Source organism: Taudactylus pleione, unplaced genomic scaffold (assembly GCF_031769625.1).
Source record: "Taudactylus pleione unplaced genomic scaffold, aTauple2 ptg000154l, whole genome shotgun sequence".
Lineage (NCBI taxonomy): Eukaryota > Metazoa > Chordata > Amphibia > Anura > Myobatrachidae > Taudactylus > Taudactylus pleione.
In genome coordinates this window covers 10,826,945-10,848,150 of record NW_028284556.1, presented here as the reverse complement: position 1 = coordinate 10,848,150, position 21,206 = coordinate 10,826,945, and the positions used below count along the sequence as shown (strand labels likewise).

General features: G+C 43.7%; 1 protein-coding gene, 1 non-coding gene and 1 pseudogene across 2 annotated transcripts; 1 reads left to right on the top strand and 2 right to left on the bottom strand.

Annotated features, from left to right (window-relative positions):
• Positions 1-785: 785 nt before the first annotated feature.
• Positions 786-16,944, bottom strand: TCP1 (t-complex 1). Its single transcript, XM_088474373.1, has 12 exons — positions 16,684-16,944; positions 13,433-13,518; positions 12,315-12,443; positions 11,772-11,869; positions 10,062-10,172; positions 8,996-9,177; positions 8,291-8,417; positions 5,933-6,108; positions 4,476-4,599; positions 3,675-3,867; positions 3,307-3,470; positions 786-1,115 (listed from the first exon to the last, which is right to left on the bottom strand). Exons 1-12 carry the CDS (start codon positions 16,745-16,747, stop codon positions 902-904), a joined length of 1,668 nt encoding a protein of 555 aa, XP_088330499.1. The 5' UTR covers positions 16,748-16,944; the 3' UTR covers positions 786-901.
• Positions 13,170-13,303, bottom strand: LOC148521900 (small nucleolar RNA SNORA29). The gene has a single exon (XR_015878792.1). It is a non-coding gene; the product is annotated as a small nucleolar RNA SNORA29 (small nucleolar RNA).
• A 3,311-nt stretch (positions 16,945-20,255) lies between the features above and the next one.
• The window catches only part of LOC148521898 (monofunctional C1-tetrahydrofolate synthase, mitochondrial-like), a 137,748-nt pseudogene continuing 136,797 nt past the window's right edge, over positions 20,256-21,206 (top strand).

Below are 21,206 nucleotides of genomic sequence, written 5' to 3'. Positions count from 1 at the left end.
TGAGGCTATGCTAGTCTTTGTATTGTTACCAGCTCCAATACATGTGCTACAGCATAATTGCTCCATACTAAAGGCACAATCTTCCTGCTCCAGTAGTAAAGGAGTCTTGTTGAATAAACACCCTGGGACTGATTCAGCTTGGATCGCAGTTGCTAATACGCACGCAATCGGCCGATCGTTGATTTCTGCACATGCACCGCAGTGTGCGAGCCGGCCACTGATCGGTACTGCAATCGCAGTGACTACGCAGACCCATCAGAGTGATTGACAGGAAGTGCCTTATGTGGATGGTGACTGGGGTTGGCTTTGTCGGCGAAACGCAGGCGTGCCAGTGCATTTGAACGCCATTGCGTGGGCGTGCATAAATTATCCACTGCAATGCCTTACGCAGCCTGAGAGCATGCGCTGAAGTTAGCATTTCTGAATAAGGCAAGTGTGCGTGAGGCTGCGATGGTACCAAAGCTTTCGCAGTCTTGCTAACATTATGGATGTGTGTAAGGTAAAGTGGGCGTCATTATGTAGTGCTGCAGCAGCTTTGCAATCGCAATGAATTAGCATACTGTCGCAGTTGAATTGCATGCGTAATCACAGCTACGATCCTTGCTGAATCAGGCCCCCTACACGCTATTGTGGCACACCATTAGATGAGGACAGCTGCTCATTTATGGTAAATGAATCATACTCCATCAGTTCATATGTACATGGTTACTTATAACTTTTGCTAGGTGCACTGAAATTTGACAGTACAACACAATATCCATATTAAATATGAATGCTGCAGTAAGATAAGTTAACAGTTTGCTTTTATTAAGTGTCTGATGGGTTTTGGTATGAGTGTAAATGCAAAATGAACAAAACAGTCATAAATTACAGTAATACAAAATGAAAGTGCTAGAACAAATTAGCCTTCGATTGATCCGGACTGCACGGCTTCATGGTACTTCCCCTTTTCCTCCTTAGGCTCTGCGTGCAATTTAATCAGGTCATCAATTCGCAGGATTGTAATTGCAGCTTCTGTAGCAAATTTGAGACTCTTTGTCTTGACTACAGTGGGTTCAAAGACACCAGCCTGTTTGTTATCACGTGGTTTTCCATTAAGCAAGTCAAGCCCAATCCTGTGGAAAATAGAAATCATGGGTTAATGCATGGGTGGGCAACCGCTAGCACTCCAGCTGCTGTAGAACTATACATCCCAGCATGCACTGCCACAGTTTTTGCATGCTTTAACAGCAAACAGTGGCAATGCATATTGGTATGTGTAGTTCCACAACAGCTGAAGGGCCCAAAGTTGGTCAACCCGATTTAGTGCACGGTTTCTAATAGAATTTAGTCAGCAATACACCAAGCTTAGGAGGCAGGTCAATGGACAATATACTAGTAAATAATGTATAGAAAACATTGGATGACCACTGCATATGCTGTGCTTTCAATGATGTCCAACTATCCCCCCACTAACATTTGCCTGCAGCTTCACTTGCATGGATGTGTGTTATTGCTTAGCGGAACTGCTTTTACAAAGACAGTAGCGGCATCTAATATTGTGATGTATGTTTTATATTGTAGACATTGATCACAAAATGTCTTTGTAAACAATGTTTGCAGATTTTCCCTCAATGATCAACACAAAAAGATGCTTGGGGCTACTAAGTTGTGAGCAAGCCATGTAAAGCTGCCCATTGGTGTGCCATCTACTGGAACTTCATGAGTCAAGATAAGCTGCCAGCTTAGTGCTTAATAGTTGAATTTTTCTGCAATGTAGATCACACAGTCATTTTGGACTTCAGGAGACTACAAATTCCAATAAAAACATTTTATCTCCATAGTTCATAAACAGTCCCTAGACCTATAATTGTAACAAAAATATATATTTAAATACATCTACTCTTTTATGGCTTGAGGATCGTGCGCACTGCACGCTCTGAGTGTCAAGAGTCTGGTTTTTCCTTTATTGCTCCTCTCCCTGATGTCACATTGAGATAATACATACCTCAGTTTCTTTCTAGGTAACTAAGCTATACAACATTTAAAAACGCAATCCAAATTCATCCGTAGTTTATGCATGCCAGAACGAACAGAGAAACAATTTCTGAAAAAGTTTGTCTCTATAGTGCATACAGTCCCAAGGAGTACATTTCTAAAAAATAAATATAGATAGCCAAATGATAACCATCAGTAACACATAGGAGGCAATTTAAAGGTTTTTTGAGCACCCAAAGCAGCAACTGAATTTTTGCTCCATTCAAGCACCAGTGCCACGTGTGCTCACCCAAAGGCATGGGGTTAAGCTGCGCCTAGCAGCTAAGCCCTTCTAAAATCCTGCTTTCAGCGCCCAAACTCCCACAGCCAACTTAACACATTTGTGCTCGCCACCCTTGAAGGCGGCGAGCAGACATGCGTGCAGCTGCGGCTACTCGCATTCAAAAGGAGCAACAATTGAATTACTCTGTCCAGTGCTGCTACAGAAACAGCTGCGGCTAAAACATGAATCGCGCCAGTTTAGATATTCCAACCTCCCCCACTCCAACAGTTCTGCATATACAAACACTCATTGCCTATACCCAATTGATGCAGCCATTTTATGCAAAGTATGAATATTAATAGTACAGGCAATGGGCTTAGTATCCATAAGGCTAGGAGGAAATTAGGTCTAAGACATGACCAACAGCGAACTTCTTAAGTTCCTTGTATTTAGCTGGGTACACTTTTAGATATATCGAGCGATATATCAGCAGCGGATCGGCGGGTAAGTATGCTCGATATGTCTGAACGGTGTTTAGACATATCAGATCAGCAGCACACAACTGAAATATTTTGCAGATATATTGGTCTGACTGTGTATATGGCAGCTATTGGACACTTGCTGCAGGGACCGCAGACACCGACATCAAACTGGGTAGACAAATTTAAATGTCCACCCAGTTATTATTCTCCTTTATTTATGTGGTGCCACAAAGGTTCCGCAGCACCTTACACAGTACATAAACGAGCACACAAGAAAAACAATTAATAGTAATACAAAACAATGTAGGACAAGGACATTGTTTATAACCATAGCTGCATAACACAAGCAGCATGACATGAGCAACCAAGTGTTAGGTGGCGTTGTGGGGAGTTAGGAGTTAGTACGTTGTGGGGAGTCTGGCCAGACATATCGATCTGCCGATTGGGAAGTGTGTATGGATTACCAAATCAGCCACTCGGCTGTTTCGTCTGATAAGTGTGTACCCAACTTTAGAAAATAACTGTAATAAGTCCATTATTGTTAAAGTTGTGCACAAGTACATAATGGTATAACCAAGCTCTTACCACTTAAGATTTTTGCGCTCTGGGTTGACTTGAGCCTCATTATGGAAAGCTCGGAGCTTAGCAACCAGGTCACTAGAATCTTGTGCAGCATTCACTGCAAGGGTTTTTGGGATAACCAGAAGTGCTCTTGCAAACTCAGCAATTGCCAATTGCTCCCTGGAGCCCTGATAAAATAGAAATATGACATGACAGCACATAAGCATGTTACCTTACAAGTATTTCAGTTCATAAAGGCTATTGTGAACATTCAGACGGTTAAGTCACTTAAAATACTGTAAATTTTTGGCACGTTTTTGATCGCATAAAATGCTCACATTTGTGTACTCATAGCTTAAATTACATTCACACACTGTAAAATTAAATCTTACCATGCTAGTAGCATAGTTCTCAAGATAAATGGAAAGCGCTGCTTCCACAGCTCCACCTCCAGGTACAACAGACTTTGACTCTAGTACTCTCTTCACAACGCAGAGAGCATCGTGCACAGATCGCTCCATTTCATCACACATAAAGTCATTGGCTCCACGAAGAATGATGGATGCACACGTTCTGGCCTTTGTACTGTATAACAGATTAAAAAAATGCAGTGGTCATTCCAAACCATCACAAGGATCCTTAAGGGTCAATCCAATTAGCTGGGAAGGGCGGCAGTTGCCAAAGTGTTAAAAATGGCATCAATAGCACCATCTCTCGCACTCTCCATTGCCTGCTCCAAGCCCGAATTTGGCTCATATGGCCGTGCGCAGTTTTGAGAGAATTCAGGCTGCCATAAGACGCTGCTCATGCCGCGCATACTCACACCCAGGATACATTCGCAGCCAATTGAATTGACCACAGTGTTTCCAAAACTAACTCTGCCATTGCAGTCCACATTTTAAGGCTATCCATGCTTGAGCGCAGGTGACTTAATTTGTACCTCAGTCAATATGAGTTAACCATCTGGACTCTACCATGGATATCCTTAAATATTGGACTGCAATGGCAGAGTTTGTAGAGACTGGAGTGCATATTGCAGATTCCAAATCTGGGTCAAGTCAAATGAATAAAATCTCAACGTGTTTTAAAAACAGTTTACTTTATCCCACACGTATATAACGGACCACAAGACAGACTTGCATGGAAGTAATGTAATGGGAAAGACATACAAAACCAAGTAGAAGGACACTCACTTTTTAACAAGAATCAGTTCATCATCACAAATTCTCTCTTGTACAACTTCTTCAGCCAGTCCCAACATTGATGCCTCAAAGGTCTCTTCACCTTCCAGGTTTGCAAGAGTTGAGCAAACGGTAGCTGTTCAATCACATTTTAAGATGTTCAAATATTAGATCGATACAAACAAATGAATAATTGCAGATCCTATTGCAAGACTTTCAACCAGGACAGTCTTAAAGCTTGGCTGTAGACCTCAGGAATGCTGGGTACAAATTAAAGCGACCCATTTGGTAAGCTAAATATACTTCAATTAAATTTGCCGGCCCAGTTGCAAAGTCAGAGGTTCCTGCGTCCAGTGTATGGGAGGTTGGTGGGTCCCAGTACACACAGGCAGATGTATCTTTAATATATTGGCATTGACTGTGCTGCAAGGCCAACCTGATGTCTGAACAACGTCATTCACAGGCATCATCTGTACACACAAATGCACTATGCAATAGATCGTTCATCAGCTGTACGAATTATATATCCCATAGTGTGTACCAAATCAATTATTCATATTACTGCCTGCATTTAAGTCAGATCTGATGCAACATGAGCTACCAAATAATAGGATATGAAACTTATTTATAACCAAACTATAATTTGTATTATGCTCCTTAACCCTGCAAATTGCATATATTTCTGAAAAAAGTTCTATTAGGACGGAAAGGACACAGCTAAGCAACTATGAAAACAGTTTCACAAGATGCAAGACATAGGAGCTAGACTAAATCACATGCTGCATGTTAGAAATCGCTGTAGCATGTCATTAATGGAAATAACATTTCACCCACTCATAATGAGGCCAATGAGATATAACCAAATAAAATTGAGACATTGTTCCCTTTAGGAGCAGGAATGTAAAAATACAACCAAGGTTACTCTACATAGATTTCCATAAAGTGTGCGTCATTTTACAGTATAGCCGCATACAATAAGCATAATAGGATTACTATTCAAAAGAAAAATAGGATTTTAAACCAAAATAGATTTAGTAGGGTTGTTTAGGCCAGCCTGCATTGACCAATGCACTGTACTGACACGGATCAGCCAAGGAGAAAGGCCACTGCCGCTCTGGTCTAGAACGACTCAAATTATAACTTTTCCACTTACACAGAATGATTACTATCAATTACAAAAATTAAATGATAAAACATAATGGCAATCAGTGATACTATGCTCAACTATTACGCTACATAAGGTTTAATACATAGCGTTCCTGCTAGGCTATTTTAGTAGGGCGCCGCGCCCTGACAAATTTTGAATATTGCAAAATGCGCCCTGCTGAAACGGCAAGTCAGGTGATGAAAGGGGCGGATCTTTCAAATACGCCCTTTTTCTCATGGCCACTCCCCATTTCAAGTGCTTTTTACGGTCCTGCGCCCTGCACACTATAAAAAAAAAAAAAAGGGAGGTAAAAACCATTTACCGCCAGTTGCTTTAGCAACGCGTTTCAGATCCTTTTTCAAGACTCTCCGTACAGCCATGGCACCGGCATCCACAAAATACTTGAGGCACATGTCATCAATTCCACCAGTATTAAGGATGACATTAGCGCCAGTTGCCAAAATCTTCTGGATCCGCTCCTTGGTAATGTCAGACTCCCTAGAACAATACACAGTCATTGACATAATTAAACAGGGTTTACAAATGTGCCCTTCTTTTGGAGAGGTCGTACTGCTCCAGGTAATAAATGTTGCAACACAACCACAAAATAATACTGCATAACTGAGAATGCAAATCTATGCAAGAATATGGTCTGAAATGTAGAGCTCTTGCTTATCTAGTGTAAGAACATGCAATCTCACCATTTAAGCAGAAGCCCAAAAATGCTTTACCCCATGCGTATAACTGCTCATACCATGAGAACTGTATGGCAGCAAATAAAATGGGGGCAAACGATTATGAACACAAACAAAATAGGGCCACAAAAAAAAAAAAAAAAAAAAAGGCCATTCGATAACAGAAATTTAAATAAACGTTTCAAGGCCATGGTTGAATTAGATATTTGACAATGTTTGTACAATTTAACGGGCTAATATTTTTCCCAAAAATTGTCGATTTTTTGTTACTATCAAATTATATAAATCGCTCTTCAATTAGAGGCGAAAAGCAGAGATTGGCAAAATGTTTTCGCAGGGGAGCGGTTTTCGCCTGTTTCCGAACAATCGCCCTATTCAATTCTAGTATGTTTTTCACCTAGGCAAAAACAAAAAAAGTTTCTCCACCCAAAATGTAAAATCCCTATTCTTGAATAAAAAAGTGGGGACTTGGTTCAGATCCCTTTGAGCAACCCTCCCTAATAATTAGGCAAAAATGCAAAAAGTGTTTGAAAATTGGGTTAAAGTACTGGGACAGGTATTTTGGGGGGCTCTATGGATGGGACAGGTGTTTTTAAGATTGCTGGGGGCTGCAGCAGGTGTATTTAAAAAATTTTTATTCTGCACTATACAAAGCCCAAAATATACTAGTATCCATTTACATGTACCCCCAATTAACATAAAAAGACATTGCTTAATATCATTTTTCCACACTTATGAAAACATGCATACAACAGCCCTTTGACTCAAAATAACGAATTACTTTTATTATGGTTAATACACTTATATTGATTCACCGGGTGAGTTAGGCTTTATTGGGGGTACAGACCGATTTCCCCCCCCCAAAAAATTGACCTTTGCCAGTTCTGCTACATGCTGCATTCACCCATACGTATTTTCACCTGTTTTACAATTAACTAGGGCGACAAGCAGGTGCACGCATTGCGTAAGCAGGCGAAAACTTTGCCTCAAAACATGCGAATGAGGCGAAAACATTGCGTTTTCGCACCTAATTGAATCCACCCCTAAACCTGATTCAACTTTTTTTTTCCCAACAAAAATGCAAAATCAAGTTTAAACAGCTGTTATTTACATAAGGTGATCATGAAAAAAAAAATTTGCCAATTTTGGGGACATTTTTAATCAATAGTTTTATAGTTTCAAAAAGGCAGGTTGAACTGGGGACTGGCGGTGCTACTGGGGACAGAGGTAGCCGCGGCTCTAGTGTGGCACTGGCTGGGGAACAGTCTGTGCTGCGGGCTGGGCGGTGCACACCCGATTAATGTGGCCATAGTGATCAAGACACTATGGGCAGAGCTGCAGTGCAACGCGGGGGACGGGAGGGCGCTGGTAAGCTACCCAATCACTGTGGCCAGTAGTGATCAGGAGAAACTGAAGGCAGAGTTGCGGTTGCAGAGGGACCGGAAGATCCCTAGAAGATTAGCTTCCTGCAGCCGCCAACGGGCGTCTTTGCCTGGTGTGGTCGCATCTTATGTGACCACGCCAGGCAAGTGGTTAAGAAGAGTATAGTCGAGGAGTCTGAGTGAATTAAAGCAGACTAATTCACTTTGTCAATACCACAGTTAATCTAGAATTCATTCCAGATAATGCTGCAATCAGTAGTGTTAGCAGCCCTCTTACAATGGTATCAAAGAAATGTGTGCATGATTGTATGTGACAAAATAAAAATTTGACCATCACAGAAGCAGATATTGTCTATACCAAGGGGGGGCATTAATTTAGCCCCAATCATTTTTTGGGGGGTGAAAAAAAAAAGCTGGCTAATTTTTTGGAATCCTGCTGAGGTACCCATACCAACTTCCCTCCCCCCCACCAATGATGCAACACTTAATTGAACAAGTAGAAGCTTTTAGCAGGACTTCACATTTCTTAATCGAAAACAGCAACAACAATTTTACATTACTTATGTTTCAGGAGACTGAAGAAATTGATGTAGCAAATCATACCTCTGCCTGATCTGATCCAACTTGGATGGGTCTGAAATAATCACTTGGACACCAAGCTTCATTTTAGTTTTCTGCAGGCTGAAGTCCAGACATGCAATTTTTGCATTTGTTATCCTTTTAGTCATTCCTAGATTACAGTAATAGATAATGCCATTTCATAAACAGTATGTACTCAACATTTAGTGGACGTTAAATGCAGTGATCACCTTTACTCTGCCCTGCTATTAAGGTACTGTAGATCACCAAAAACCAGCTCTTCATTTATTATTTATTAAGTTCCATATAACGCAGCATATTCTGTTGCGCTTTACAATTTGAAACATTAATAGAACAAGACTGGGTTGTAAGAGACAGACATAAAAGGTAAGAGGACATTCATGGACACTTCCCAAAGTCCTAACTGAAACACACATTGTTAATAACCAACAAGACAGTTCAAAGAGTATCACCATGGCAGTCTAAACTCAGCAACTAGGACAGGCTTGTGGTTACATGTATTCACCTGCAGCTTGTAGCCATAGACCCAGTAAGTATTAATTCCCCACCCAATCATGCAGCTGTCAGTGTGGTATGGTCAGTCCTCAATATAAGGATCTGCTCAAAAATTAAATCATTTGAAAAAAAATTGTTCACTGCAAAATAGTTTAGCAGAATATTTTCCTGAATTATACCATCATAGGCTTGTTAAATATCAGTACTATTCACCTTGTGAGCCCACCACACAGTTGAGTGCATAACCATTGACTAGGATACTTTCTTTCTGGCTCCTGCCGTGAGCTTTTAGCACGTTAACGGAGTTGATTGGGTAACGAACCTGACCCCTGGGATCCACATACTTAACAGCAAGTGCAGCATCAACCACCATAGAGGCAAAAAAATCACTGTCACTGGAGAAATTAAGTCAAGGATATCAACCTTCACAATGTGAACATCTATATTTAAAGCATATAAAATACAGCATGCATCCATTCAGCCCAAATTATTCCCAACTTTGTCAAAATACTAGATTGTTTATCAGATGTAAGCAATACGTGCAAGTTATATGCCTCCTTACTTCAGATTTATCTTTATTCAGGGCTTGACAAATGTTTCTAAAATCTAAAAGCCAGGATGAAAGCGTAGGAGCCAGACCGCCGTCCACCCAAAAAAAATTATGTGAGTGAAGAGCACAGCTGTGTGTTAAGCAACCGTTACACACACAAAATGGTCAGTTGAATGGATACAGTAAAATGGAGGCTCCCCTGCTCAAACCCCGCCCTCCAGTAATAACGGACAACATTTCACATAAAATAATGGTGCCAGAAAGTACAACAAAACCCCCCTCCCCTCGTGGTCACACCACTATCCTTCGGAAGCCGCTCCGCAATCCCTGGCCACGCATAGACCCTACTACCGGAGAGCTCTATGCAGCCGGAGATAGGAGACAGTAGACAGCCGGGAAGTACAGGAGGATAAGAGTAGACTGGGACAGACAGCAGGGACCAGAGCAGGCCAGGATGGAGAGGAGTTGTCAGTGCAGGCCGGGAAGGACACAGGCACAGCAGTCACCGCAGGCGACACTCAGCACATGCACTCCTGTGCATATGAACACCGCAATACTATAGGCACGAATCTCCGACAGAGCCGATGAGGATCTGCTTCCTCCCTCACTGCAAAAATCTAGTAGCCAGGCAGCAAAATCTGGTAGCTATGGCGACCTGCCACCGGGATTTGTCGAGCCCTGTCTTAATACCATTGTTTATCGATAGTATTCAAAGCGTGAAAAGGATACACTCCAATTATTTTAGAAGACATTGAGGTTTTAGCAGCATTAAGCAGACAATCTTTCCCAAGTTCATCAGTGTTGATTGTGAGGTTTTCATTGATGTATCGGACAGCTTCTCTAGTGGATAAAACAGTAAGATTTTTTTTTTCCCTACTGAAATAAGACACTTGCAACATTTATGCAACCAATTTGGGTGGTGGGTTTTAAATTCGTAATTACATTAGTTCTAAATCACTGGCATCTTTTAAGCTGGGCATCCACTATACAATTTTCTGCCAGATATCGATCTAATCTGGCTGGCTGGAATGAAAACCTGGTAATGTATGGGAGCAAATGACAATCAATCATATGGTTTTAAACACTGAAAAAAATTTCAAGTTTGTTAAATTTGTGTGTTTTAATCATTTTGTCTGAACAACCATTTTTGGCTATTTTCCAGTGTTTGTGAGCAAATGGTGATTGTCATTTGCTCCCATACATTACCAGGTTTTCATTCCAAACAGCCAGATTAGACAGATATCTGACAGAAAATTGTATAGTGGATGCCCATCTTTAGATTAGAAGACAAATGTTTTTCAGATGTGCTTGACATGTTTGTTACCAACATTGAAGCCAGGCCATTGGAGATCACTGTAGGCCTCCCCAATGCAATTACTTACCAAACTCACCAAGAAATCACACACTCACCAGAACACTAGTAACCAGGAATGGCTACAGGGTCATTAAAATCCAGTGTATATAATTTACATGCATTTTACAAATTTAGGGCTCGATTCTATGCGATGTGAATAGCTCTGGAAATCAGCTCCCGGAGCTATTCAATACACCGCGCAGCTAACCTCGACTAAGGATTTCTTCTCGCACCCCTCCGGGGTGCGTGTATGGGGGCCTTTAGATGCTAGAGGTTTTGAAGCTGCCTTCCTCACAGGATTAAGGGGCCTATGTATCAAGGTTTTTATTGTTATAAAATTTATCTAGAAACTGCAGTTTCTGAATAATTTTATGAGTTGTGCTAATTACACATAACAGATTCACAGAAATCTCCGGCAGTGTTAACTATCATCAATGGGGACTACGATCTCTGCCCAATGTACCAAACTCCAAAAATCAAAGCTTTTCAGAGTTTGGCCAGGGTAGTTTACACCAGCTTCAGATGGTGACCCGATTTAAGCTTATGGAGGTTTACGAGCAGAAGATGGATCTTTTGATCTCTATACCGTAGCCTCCAGCCAGCGGCAGAAGCTTACACTGTGCGCATGCTTCCCCTGGAGAAATCTTTCACTTCTGTGAGAGACTTCTACTAAATGCCGGGGGTATAACTTGAAGGGACAGCGGTCAACACAACTGCTATCCTTGCTAGGTCCCCTTTGTACATAGGAACATTTACCATAGGAATCAATTCTCTTAGACTACATCCATTCAGACTGTGTGCCCCAATGCAGCAAACTTCTATGATCAGGGACAGGCTATAATAGTAGAGATGGCCATCAACCATCGATGATTCATAATAACAGATGGTTTATGGCCGATGCCAAACAACTGGATGATGCTGGGGGACAAGTCAGGCAAAAACAAAATATAATTAAAGACTTTACACATTTTTGTTAAATGTTGACATAATGGGGGTAGCACTTAGCAGTACACCTGAATCATGCAATGTTTGTATTCTAGCACCAGTCAGAAAATATAAATAATGCAAGTAATTAAATAACCTACTTGCAGGCCAGACGATAACCTCCAATTACAGATGTGGGGTGGATTTTCTGTTTCACCAGCTCATCAGCATTCTTCAGTAACTCTGCAGCAATAATCACCTGCATGAAAGACAGTTGCTTTGTTAAGACAAAACTAAAAGGTGCCCAAACAGTGCAATAAAGCAGCCGATCTGACGGATTGGTAAGATCACTGCTATATCGTACCGCGTGTGGGTATGATATCGGACAGTGTGCGCTCCCATGGGGTCGTACATTGCACCTCCAGATCTTACTGCATGTTCACTTGATCTGGGGATGCGATGTATAATACCCCATGCAGCACTATGCGGGGGAAAGGGGGCGTCATATCAGGTGGTCGGGCAGCGATTCGCTCCGTGTGTGGGGACCACCCTATACGTCGGATCGCAACTTGCAGTGCAAGGTGCCTATCGCAACGTGTATGGGCACCTTAACACATTAGCAGTGACTGTTGAAAAATATAATAAAAAAATACAACTATGCTGAATTTGGAATTAATGTTTTTGTGCAACAGAGGAAAACCTACTACTGATGTGGTCCCATCTCCAACTTCATTGTCCTGCAGATCAGCCAGTTCACAAAGGACTTTGGCAGCTGGGTGTTCCACTTCCAGCAACTTCAATATTGTCGCACCATCATTTGTGATCGTGACATCCTGCAAAACAAAGCAGTATGTGAAATAGTGCAGGGATATTAACATGGTAAATGACAAAATATTAAATCATGACCCATTTTTAAATTAAATGTATAGTAGCGTTTTGTCAGTGCTTCATTAGAAGGACCATACACTTTTTTCAATGATTAACATCTGCAGCAAACAAAGCCTGCACGGATCATAGTGATCTGTGTAGTGCTTCACCCAAACTCTGCTCTAATGTTTGGGCAGGTTTGCAATCATTCTAGGGTCAGTTGACAAACAAGACGCTTAGTAAATCTGCGGCTCCTATAAATCTCTATGTAAAAAAAATGTAAAATAAAAGGTCCGATGTTCTTAAGTCTGTATTTTGGTTGTTTTTCTGTTGGTTTTGCTTTTAGTAAATGATCAGCTTAAAAATTTACAAAACAAAAAAAACTCAACCTTTAGTAAATATACCCCTAAAACACTTACATATATTTGTTACAATATCTTCTTCATACCATATTAGATACATTTATATATTAAGCTTTGTGGTCCATTCATTAGGCTGTAAAGCATACACAGATATTTGATAGGAAATAATATGTACACTATGTGCTGGGATCATTTATGGACCTGTACTATGCGATTACTGAACATTCACTGTTAGTGTGTACAATGAACATTGTGATGGAAGAGGTCATTAAAGGCATAATTTAAGAGGTCTATAGAGATGCATTAGAGTAAAGAGGTCATGTTCTTACAGCATACATGTCCTGTTATATCATATAGCAGATGGTGTAAGACACCACCTCCTTCAGTCGATAACAGATGTTGATCTACCCCATTAGCATAGCCACTCATTCTGGAGAACGAAAAAGTGGTACTAAAATGGGATCATGTAGTTACAACATAAACATCAAAACAGATTACAGAACAATAAAGCTGTATCGCATAATGTTTAGATATGTGATGTCTGTTCACATATTTGTTTACTATGACAGAATCTCTTTACAAATCACACTTACGCCAATATCATCCACCAACATTTTATCCAGACCAACAGGCCCAAGTGAACTTTTCACAATATTGGCAATGGAAGCTGCTGCCATAACTGAAAAAAAAAAAAAAAGATTAGGTTACATTAAAAACAAAGTGCATTACCAAAATATATATTTTGCAAGATAAATTTTTTTATATTAACCTTTTATCAAAATTATAAAAAAAAAAAAAGGCCTTTGGAAATAGCACATACCTGTGCCACGCCAGATTAAGGTTTGCCCTAATGGATATAAAGGAATTATGCTACTGGGTGGCACACAATCAACTGGCAACAACCACCGAAGTGTACAGAGATGACGACAGGAGCAGTTTGGTTTGTGGCCCTATACGTTTGTAAGACAATTTTTGTTTTGTCTTTTATTTCATCTTAATGGAAGTAAAATACAACAGAACTAACAAGAAACACTATGAGCTATTTATAAGTAATTCCCGATGAAACTGAAGCAGCACAATGAAAATGTGATGGATTACATGTTTGTTAACCATCTCCAGTGTTGCAATAATTAAACATTTAGCAGATTAAAATTATATGAAAACAATTAAAAATTAGGGTGTTACAGACCGGAAGCCCCACATTGACTAAAAATTTCTCCCCTCCTAATATTGTTTTTTTTTCTTTAACAAAGGAAAAATGGCACTGAATTGGGATGATTTGAAAATGAAGTGAGTCTGATATTCAATACTTCTACCAATCACTGAAAGCAAAATGGCCTAAATATCAGCAGCTTTTAAACTGGCTGCTACCTGCCCAGTTAAAATATACAAATCCTAATTCTTCCCATGCCGGCCATTTGCCTCACTTCAGTATTATGTAACTGAACTGGCATTATCCCTGATAGAAGGAAATGGATTGAATACGGGTCCTGGCTGTCAGAATACAGACAGCGGCATCCCAACAGTCAGAATCACGGCAGGATTAGGCTCAGTATCCTAACCCTCCCATTAACACACCATACATGCTTCCTAACCCTCCCATTCCCGCAGCCTAAAGCTGGCCACACACTAGACCAACTTACATCCAACCAGCCAACTTGTTGATTGGTTGGAATGAAAACCTGGTAAGGAATGAAAACCTGGTAAGGAATGAAAGCAAATGACAATCAGTAATTTGCTCCCAAACGCCGGAAAATGAACAAAACTTGTCTGACGACCATTTTCATCTGTATTCTGGCATTTAGGAGCAAATTGCTGATCATCATTTACTCCCATACCTTACCAGATTTTCATTCCAACCAATCAACAAGTTGGCTGGTTGGATGCAAGTTGGTCTAGTGTGTGGCCAGCTTAACCCTCCCCCTCAGCCTACTCCTCCCCCCACACCCCCCCTAACCACCTCTTCCTCGCAGGCAAACCCCTAATGTTTAACTTCAGGATGTCAGCGGACGGGATTCTGGAGACAGGATTCCAACACCAGTATTCTTACAGCTTGGATGCAGACTTCGTCTCAAGGAAATACACCATACTTCTATGATCAGTGACAGGCTATAGTGTGTATGGCCACAAACCATCGATGATTCATAATCATTGGGCTCGATTCTATTCTGCACGAAGTGAATAGTGCCGGGAACAGCTCCCGGAGTTATTCAATACACCGCGCTGCTAAGCCCGACTAAGGATTTCTTCTCGCACCCCTCCGGGGATGCGAGCAGAAATCTGACAAAAGTCCATGCGCGAGGCTGTTTTCTGCCATTCGCGCCTGGAAAACAGCATCGCACCGGGAAGTTAGGTCGAGGGAATGCCCGTTCTCACGCCTTAAATAGGGTGTTTAGTGGCGAGAACGGGCATTCTCCAACTAAACACCACGCAGAATTGAATAGCTCCGGGAGTTATCTCCCAACGCTATTTACATTGCGGGCAACTGAAGCGAGCCCATTGATGGTTTATGGCCGATGTCAAATGTTTTTCCCATCGATGGGGGAGAACCAGATGGTCTCCCTCCATCGATAAAAAAAAAAAAACTATTCGGTTATGTTCTAATTATTTCAAGGTGCCAGGACACATAGCATAGCTCCGCCGCCTGACACCCGCGAAGCCACAAACCCCAGATCTGATTGGCCCACGGGCCAGTCATTCATGGAACAAGGATCACCATCAGTTGAAGCCATCGATGGTCATCCATTGCATAGTTGGATACCATCGATGGCCACTTTCTATTTTGCCATCGATGGTAACCGTAGCAATGGCCATCCCTAGGCTATAGTATTTAATAACACTGCAAGCTCAAAAATAGACTTAGGTTTTTGGTTGATCCCCATATAAGGAATTGATTCAGCAACCAGCCCAAGACTGCTACACTCAACCATATCTGTAGCCAAACACCCACAGTATATAGAATATATGTTAGTATTCAGTTCAAATAAAAAGGCTGTGATCCGTTTACAGCTATTAGTTACCTTATTTTAATACCAATGGGGAGATTTTCCAAACTTTCTACACAATGCAAGCAGGGCATCACAGCAATTAAAGCTCAGTTCAGTCGTCCACTTTATCGTCCATTTTTAACCCCAAAAAGATGAACGATAACGACGCGCGTTCCCCCGGGTCGTTCGTCATTATCATTCATCGGGCTGACATGCAGGCCAACCTGACGATCTCGTCAGGTTGCTGCGTGTCAGGGAATGGGGGAGAGAGCCCGGCGCTGAACGATATCGTTATTGATATCGTTCAGCGGCTGTGCTCAATGTCATGAACGACATTGAGCACAGCCTGCCGGGGACAACACTACACGATATCGCTCAGGGAGCATATAGTGTACTGTGTACCCACCATTACAGTACGACCAACTTAACAAGCTTTCCCTTGTACCTCTATGACCAGCATATCATCTCCTTCACATTTATTTGAATAAACCCCCAAAGACAGCAAGAGAAGATGTTGCCAAAAGCACGGAGACTCTAGTAATCATTTTATAGACTGGATTAAACAAAGGATAGGTAGACTCTGGGTGGTTGCTATGGGCAACTCCTCCACTTCTCTTTAGAAGGTCATATAAACCTCCCAAGTGAAACTGATGTAAGAGTGGCCATTGCAATCCCTCCTGTACATTATACATGGATACTTTGCACCAAGGGTTTATTTCATCATAGAAAAGACACTCCCAGCAGGACACGGATGATGGGCACAGGCACTGGGGTAGAGGCCCGGCCCGGCGCGGGCACCCACTCTCCCCAGCTGTGATCGGCCTGCCCACAGTTCAGCCCTCAGGGCAATACTGTACCATTCTGGCTCCTCACGGCCTCCCCTGTGCTGCGGTCCCCGAACACGGCGAGCGGACCCTCCATCTTCCGCTGTCTGCACACACACAAAGCTGCCGGCGACTGGTGCTACAAAAACGTGCTCACTGCTCACCAACCGCCGCCCAGCCGCACAGCACGCTGGGAAAGCTGTTCAGCCTCAGTCACTGGATCCCGCCTCCTCCAAACACCCCTGCATCGCCAGCTAGGCCCACAGCTATACGCACAAGCGATAGAGTGAGAGACGCACAGTGAGAAGGCAGCGAAGGGGTTACCAGCGTCCAGACGTCAGTGACGTGTGGGCGTGGCCTCAGAATGCGGCACCGGATAAAGAATGTTCTAGGCCTGTGCGGCGGGCGCGCGTTCCTGTGCCATGTGCCCGGCAGATCTGCTCCAGTTGATTATCGGGAGCGCGCGGGTTACGTAATATGCGTTGTGTACGCGCAAAGTCCTCATTAGGTGTGCTGCGGTGCGCTCAGAATAAAAACTGCGAGGGAGAGTGAGCAGCAGGACGTCACTGCACAGTTCGTATAAAAGTTTTATGCTGGAAAGTATTCGTGCCACTTATGCTGGCCATACACCTGCACGACCAGCATACAATACGATTCACCTCACAATTCCCCGAAGTTCCCTGCAGTCCCGGCAGTACGATTTGGTGTTTCTCTTTACACACGATCTGTCCTACGATCGATCGTGTGCCTCGCGCTTATCTGGAAAATGTAATTGAAATTACGATGCATTGCTTGCACTAAATTTACGGTACGATCTGCACACAATGCGATGGACAATATGGGCTGCACATCTGATCATACAATCTGATTTAGGAGCTGCAGGAGCATGCATCAATTCTTATCCTACTAAAAAAATTCACGATTTTCACAAGATCAATCATACGACTCGTCGAAAATCGCCCAATCGCCCGAAATCGTGCTGGTGTATGGCCAGCATTATGGTGCATACATACGGTCAGATTTGGCAGATGAACGATTTTTGACAGTATTAAAATGAATGAAATCGTCTGAATCTGACTGCGAACACATCAGATGTCAGATACCGTTATCTGACAATCGGGAACGCGCATAGTTCATCGTTGAAGCCTCACATGTCAGATTTTCCTTCAGATATGAACGATTTTTAAAATCTTTATCGTTCAGATCTGAAGATAAGTCTGACTGTGTATGCACCATTATGCTTTGTTATGGTGCATAATGATATCACTGAATATTCTCCCTGCACCTTCCCGGTGTGCTGGATGATCGATATCAATCATCCAGCACACCACCGACAGGCCAGCGACCTTGATCAACGATCGTGGGTCCCTATATAACCTGGTCGATATCGACCAGGTTGGCCTGCATGCAAGGTCGATGGACGATATCGTTATCATCCATACGTGCCCACACATCGCTGGTCGTTTGTGGGTTGGAAGGCACAAAAAAATGAACGATATGATCATTATCGTTCATATTGTGCATTTTTATCGTACCGTGTGTATGCATCATAAGAGTAGAGTTGTGCACGCTATCCTTCCCTTTATCTCAGCATAATAATGCCCAGCTCTTTATACAATCTGATTCAGAATTGTATTCTATGACAATGTTTTTGCAAATGGAGGAAATTTTTGCTACTGCACATGCGTCTGCAAGCCAGTGGACATGCCCCTGAGTGTCCCGCAAGTGTGGGAGCACCATGAGACCCCAAAGTCTATATCACCACCAGTCTATAAGACTATGGGCCTGATTCAGACTCGCTCGCAAGCGCTGAGTGCTCGCAAGCGGGTTGATGTTGGCCCAGTGCAAATGCGCACGGCGGCGGCTCCGTTGTGCGCATGCACGAGACCCGGATAGCGATGGGCAAACCGTCGCTCCGGGTCTCGTACCAAAGGGGGCGTGCTGTCGATGTTGAGTGACAGCACGCCCCCTTTGGTGGGCGGGCTGGGGGCGTGGCTGCCCAGACGGAAGCGTTCCCATGGGAACGCCTACCGTCTGGGGCCGGCCCCACTGACATCACAAGTGATGTCAGTGGTTGGAGTTCTTGCTCTGTAAGAGCAAGAAGTCCACTGGGACTTGCGGCAACGAGACCCTACCACAAGGGTCTCGTCGCAAGTCCGATGGTCATGATGGTCTTGACCATCGCGACCATCCTGGCCGCTCGCACTAGCTGTGGGTGGCCACCCACCGCTATGCGAGCGGCCAGGAGGCCGCTCTAAAAATACAATAGGCGGGCATTGATTCAGAGCGAGCGCTCTGAAAGAGCGTTCCGGTTCTGAATCAGGCCCTATGGCCCTCATTCAGAGGCGGTCGCTAGAAGCAAGCGCTCTCTGAATGAGGGCGGCCGCTTCACTTTTCAAGTGCGGCCTCCTGGTCGCTAGCTAAGCTGTGGGTTACCACCCACAGGTTAGCGACCGACCAGGTTGATGGTTGCGATGGTCACGACCATCGCGACCATCGGGGCTTGCGACGAGACCCTAAGGTTGGGTCTCGGCAACCGCAAGCCCCAGGGAGCTTCCTGCTCTGATCGAGCAGGAAGCTCCCCACTGACATCACTGCTGATGTCAGTGTGGCCGCCCACAAAACGGCAGGCGTTCCGACAGGAACGCCTCCATTTGTGTAGCCCTCGCCTCGCCTACAAAACGGAGCGAGCTGTCAATCAACATCGACAGCCGCCCCTTTTGTAGTGAGCTCCGGAGCAAGATAATTTCTCTCTCGCTCCGGGGCTTGCACACGCGCAATGCGGTCGCTGCGCGTGCGCTTGGCCTTAACATCGACCCTGTTGCGTGCGCTCAGCGCTTGCGACCGGGTCTGAATGAGACCCCATATCACCACTACTATTATTGACCATTCCACTGCCACCACTGACAATAAAACATACTGTTTTGTGTGTGTGCAACTGCCCGGTTCACCACAATGCTCAGGAAATCCTACAAACGACAAATCTTACTTTGCAATAAGAGACTTAAAAGATGGATTCCCATCATTTATATTAAGACCTATTTTGCATTTAAGCTCTTTGGGACTGAGGGCCTGATTCAGACCCGCTCGCGAGCTCTGAGCGCTCGCAAGCGGGTCGATGGTGCCCTAGTGTGCATGCGCACGACGGAGAGAGCTCCGTTGTGCGCATGCGCGAGACGCCAATAACGACGGGGTAGCCTTCGTTATGGGTCTCGCACCAAAGGGAGCGTGCTGTCGATGGTGCGGCCCCACTGACATCACTAGTGATGTCAGTGGGAGTGCTTTTGGCTCTGATAGAGCCAAAATCACTCCAGGGCTTGCGGTCACCGAGAGGGTCTCGTCGCAAGCCCGATGGTCGCGATGGTCTTGACCATCGCGACCATCATCATGGACGCTCGCATAAGCTGTGGGTGGTCACCCACAGCTTTGCGAGCGGCCAGGAGGCCACACCATTTTCAGCTAGGACGGCCCTGATTCAGAGCGAGCGCTCTGGTCAGAGCATCCAGCTCTGAATCAGGCCCTGATTCAGAGGTGGATTCAGTGCCAATGTTTGTGCAGATGAGCAATTTTATTTTGTACTCTGCATGCACAGCGATTGATTAGCGATGGCGAACGCAGTGAGGTTGTATTCACCTGATCTGCTTTCAATGTCTCAAGGTTCGTATGTGACCGGTGGATGTGAGATGCTTTCATTGGGCGAGAGGCACTGGACGGTGAGCGAGTCATTAACATATTTTCACAATTACGATCAGTGAGAGATTGCAGCTGCGATGGCACTAGCGTCCTTATCTGATTCACACCCAATGTGCAGTGCTGTGCTTGCAGTTGGCCATGGTGGGAGGTCTGATATTACGGTCCATATTAAATCATAGAAACACAAACTTGCTTCTTTAACTTCCGTGATGGTGATCAGTTGTTTTACACCTGTCAAAGCGGATAATGAGTCACCTACTCTTAAAACCAAAATGAAAGTGAGAGAACTTCATCATCTACTTCACAAGTTCTCAAACTCGGTCCTCAGGACCCCAAACAGTGCATGTTTTCCAGGTCTCCTCACAGAATCACAAGTGAAATAATGAGCTCCACTTATGGAACTTTTAAAATGTGTTAGTGAGTAATGAGTACACCTGTGCACCTGCTGGGTGACCTGGAAAACGTGACCTTTGTGGGGTCCTGAGGACCGAGTTTGAGAACCACTGATCTACATCATAATGTGAGTTTTCAAAAATATTTCTTCAGGGTCCATAGGGCTCCACAGGGGAGACAATGGGGTGTCAATCCCAGGATGTTCCGATCTTTCCTCCTATACCCTGCTTGAGGGCAACTCAGTTTCGTTGGTGTCTGGCAGGAGCTGGATCACCGTTTTAACAGTGGGCTGCTATTAAGCAGCCCAAGCTTACTGTTATGATTTAATTTTTTTTTTATTCACTATGAGCAGCAGCACGAGATGGGATGTCTGCACTGCTGCTCCATCACCCCTCCGCAACGCCGTGACACCAGCCCTCGGCTTGGTGTTCTCGGTTAGGCTCTGAGGGGGACCTAGCTAGCAGAGGTTC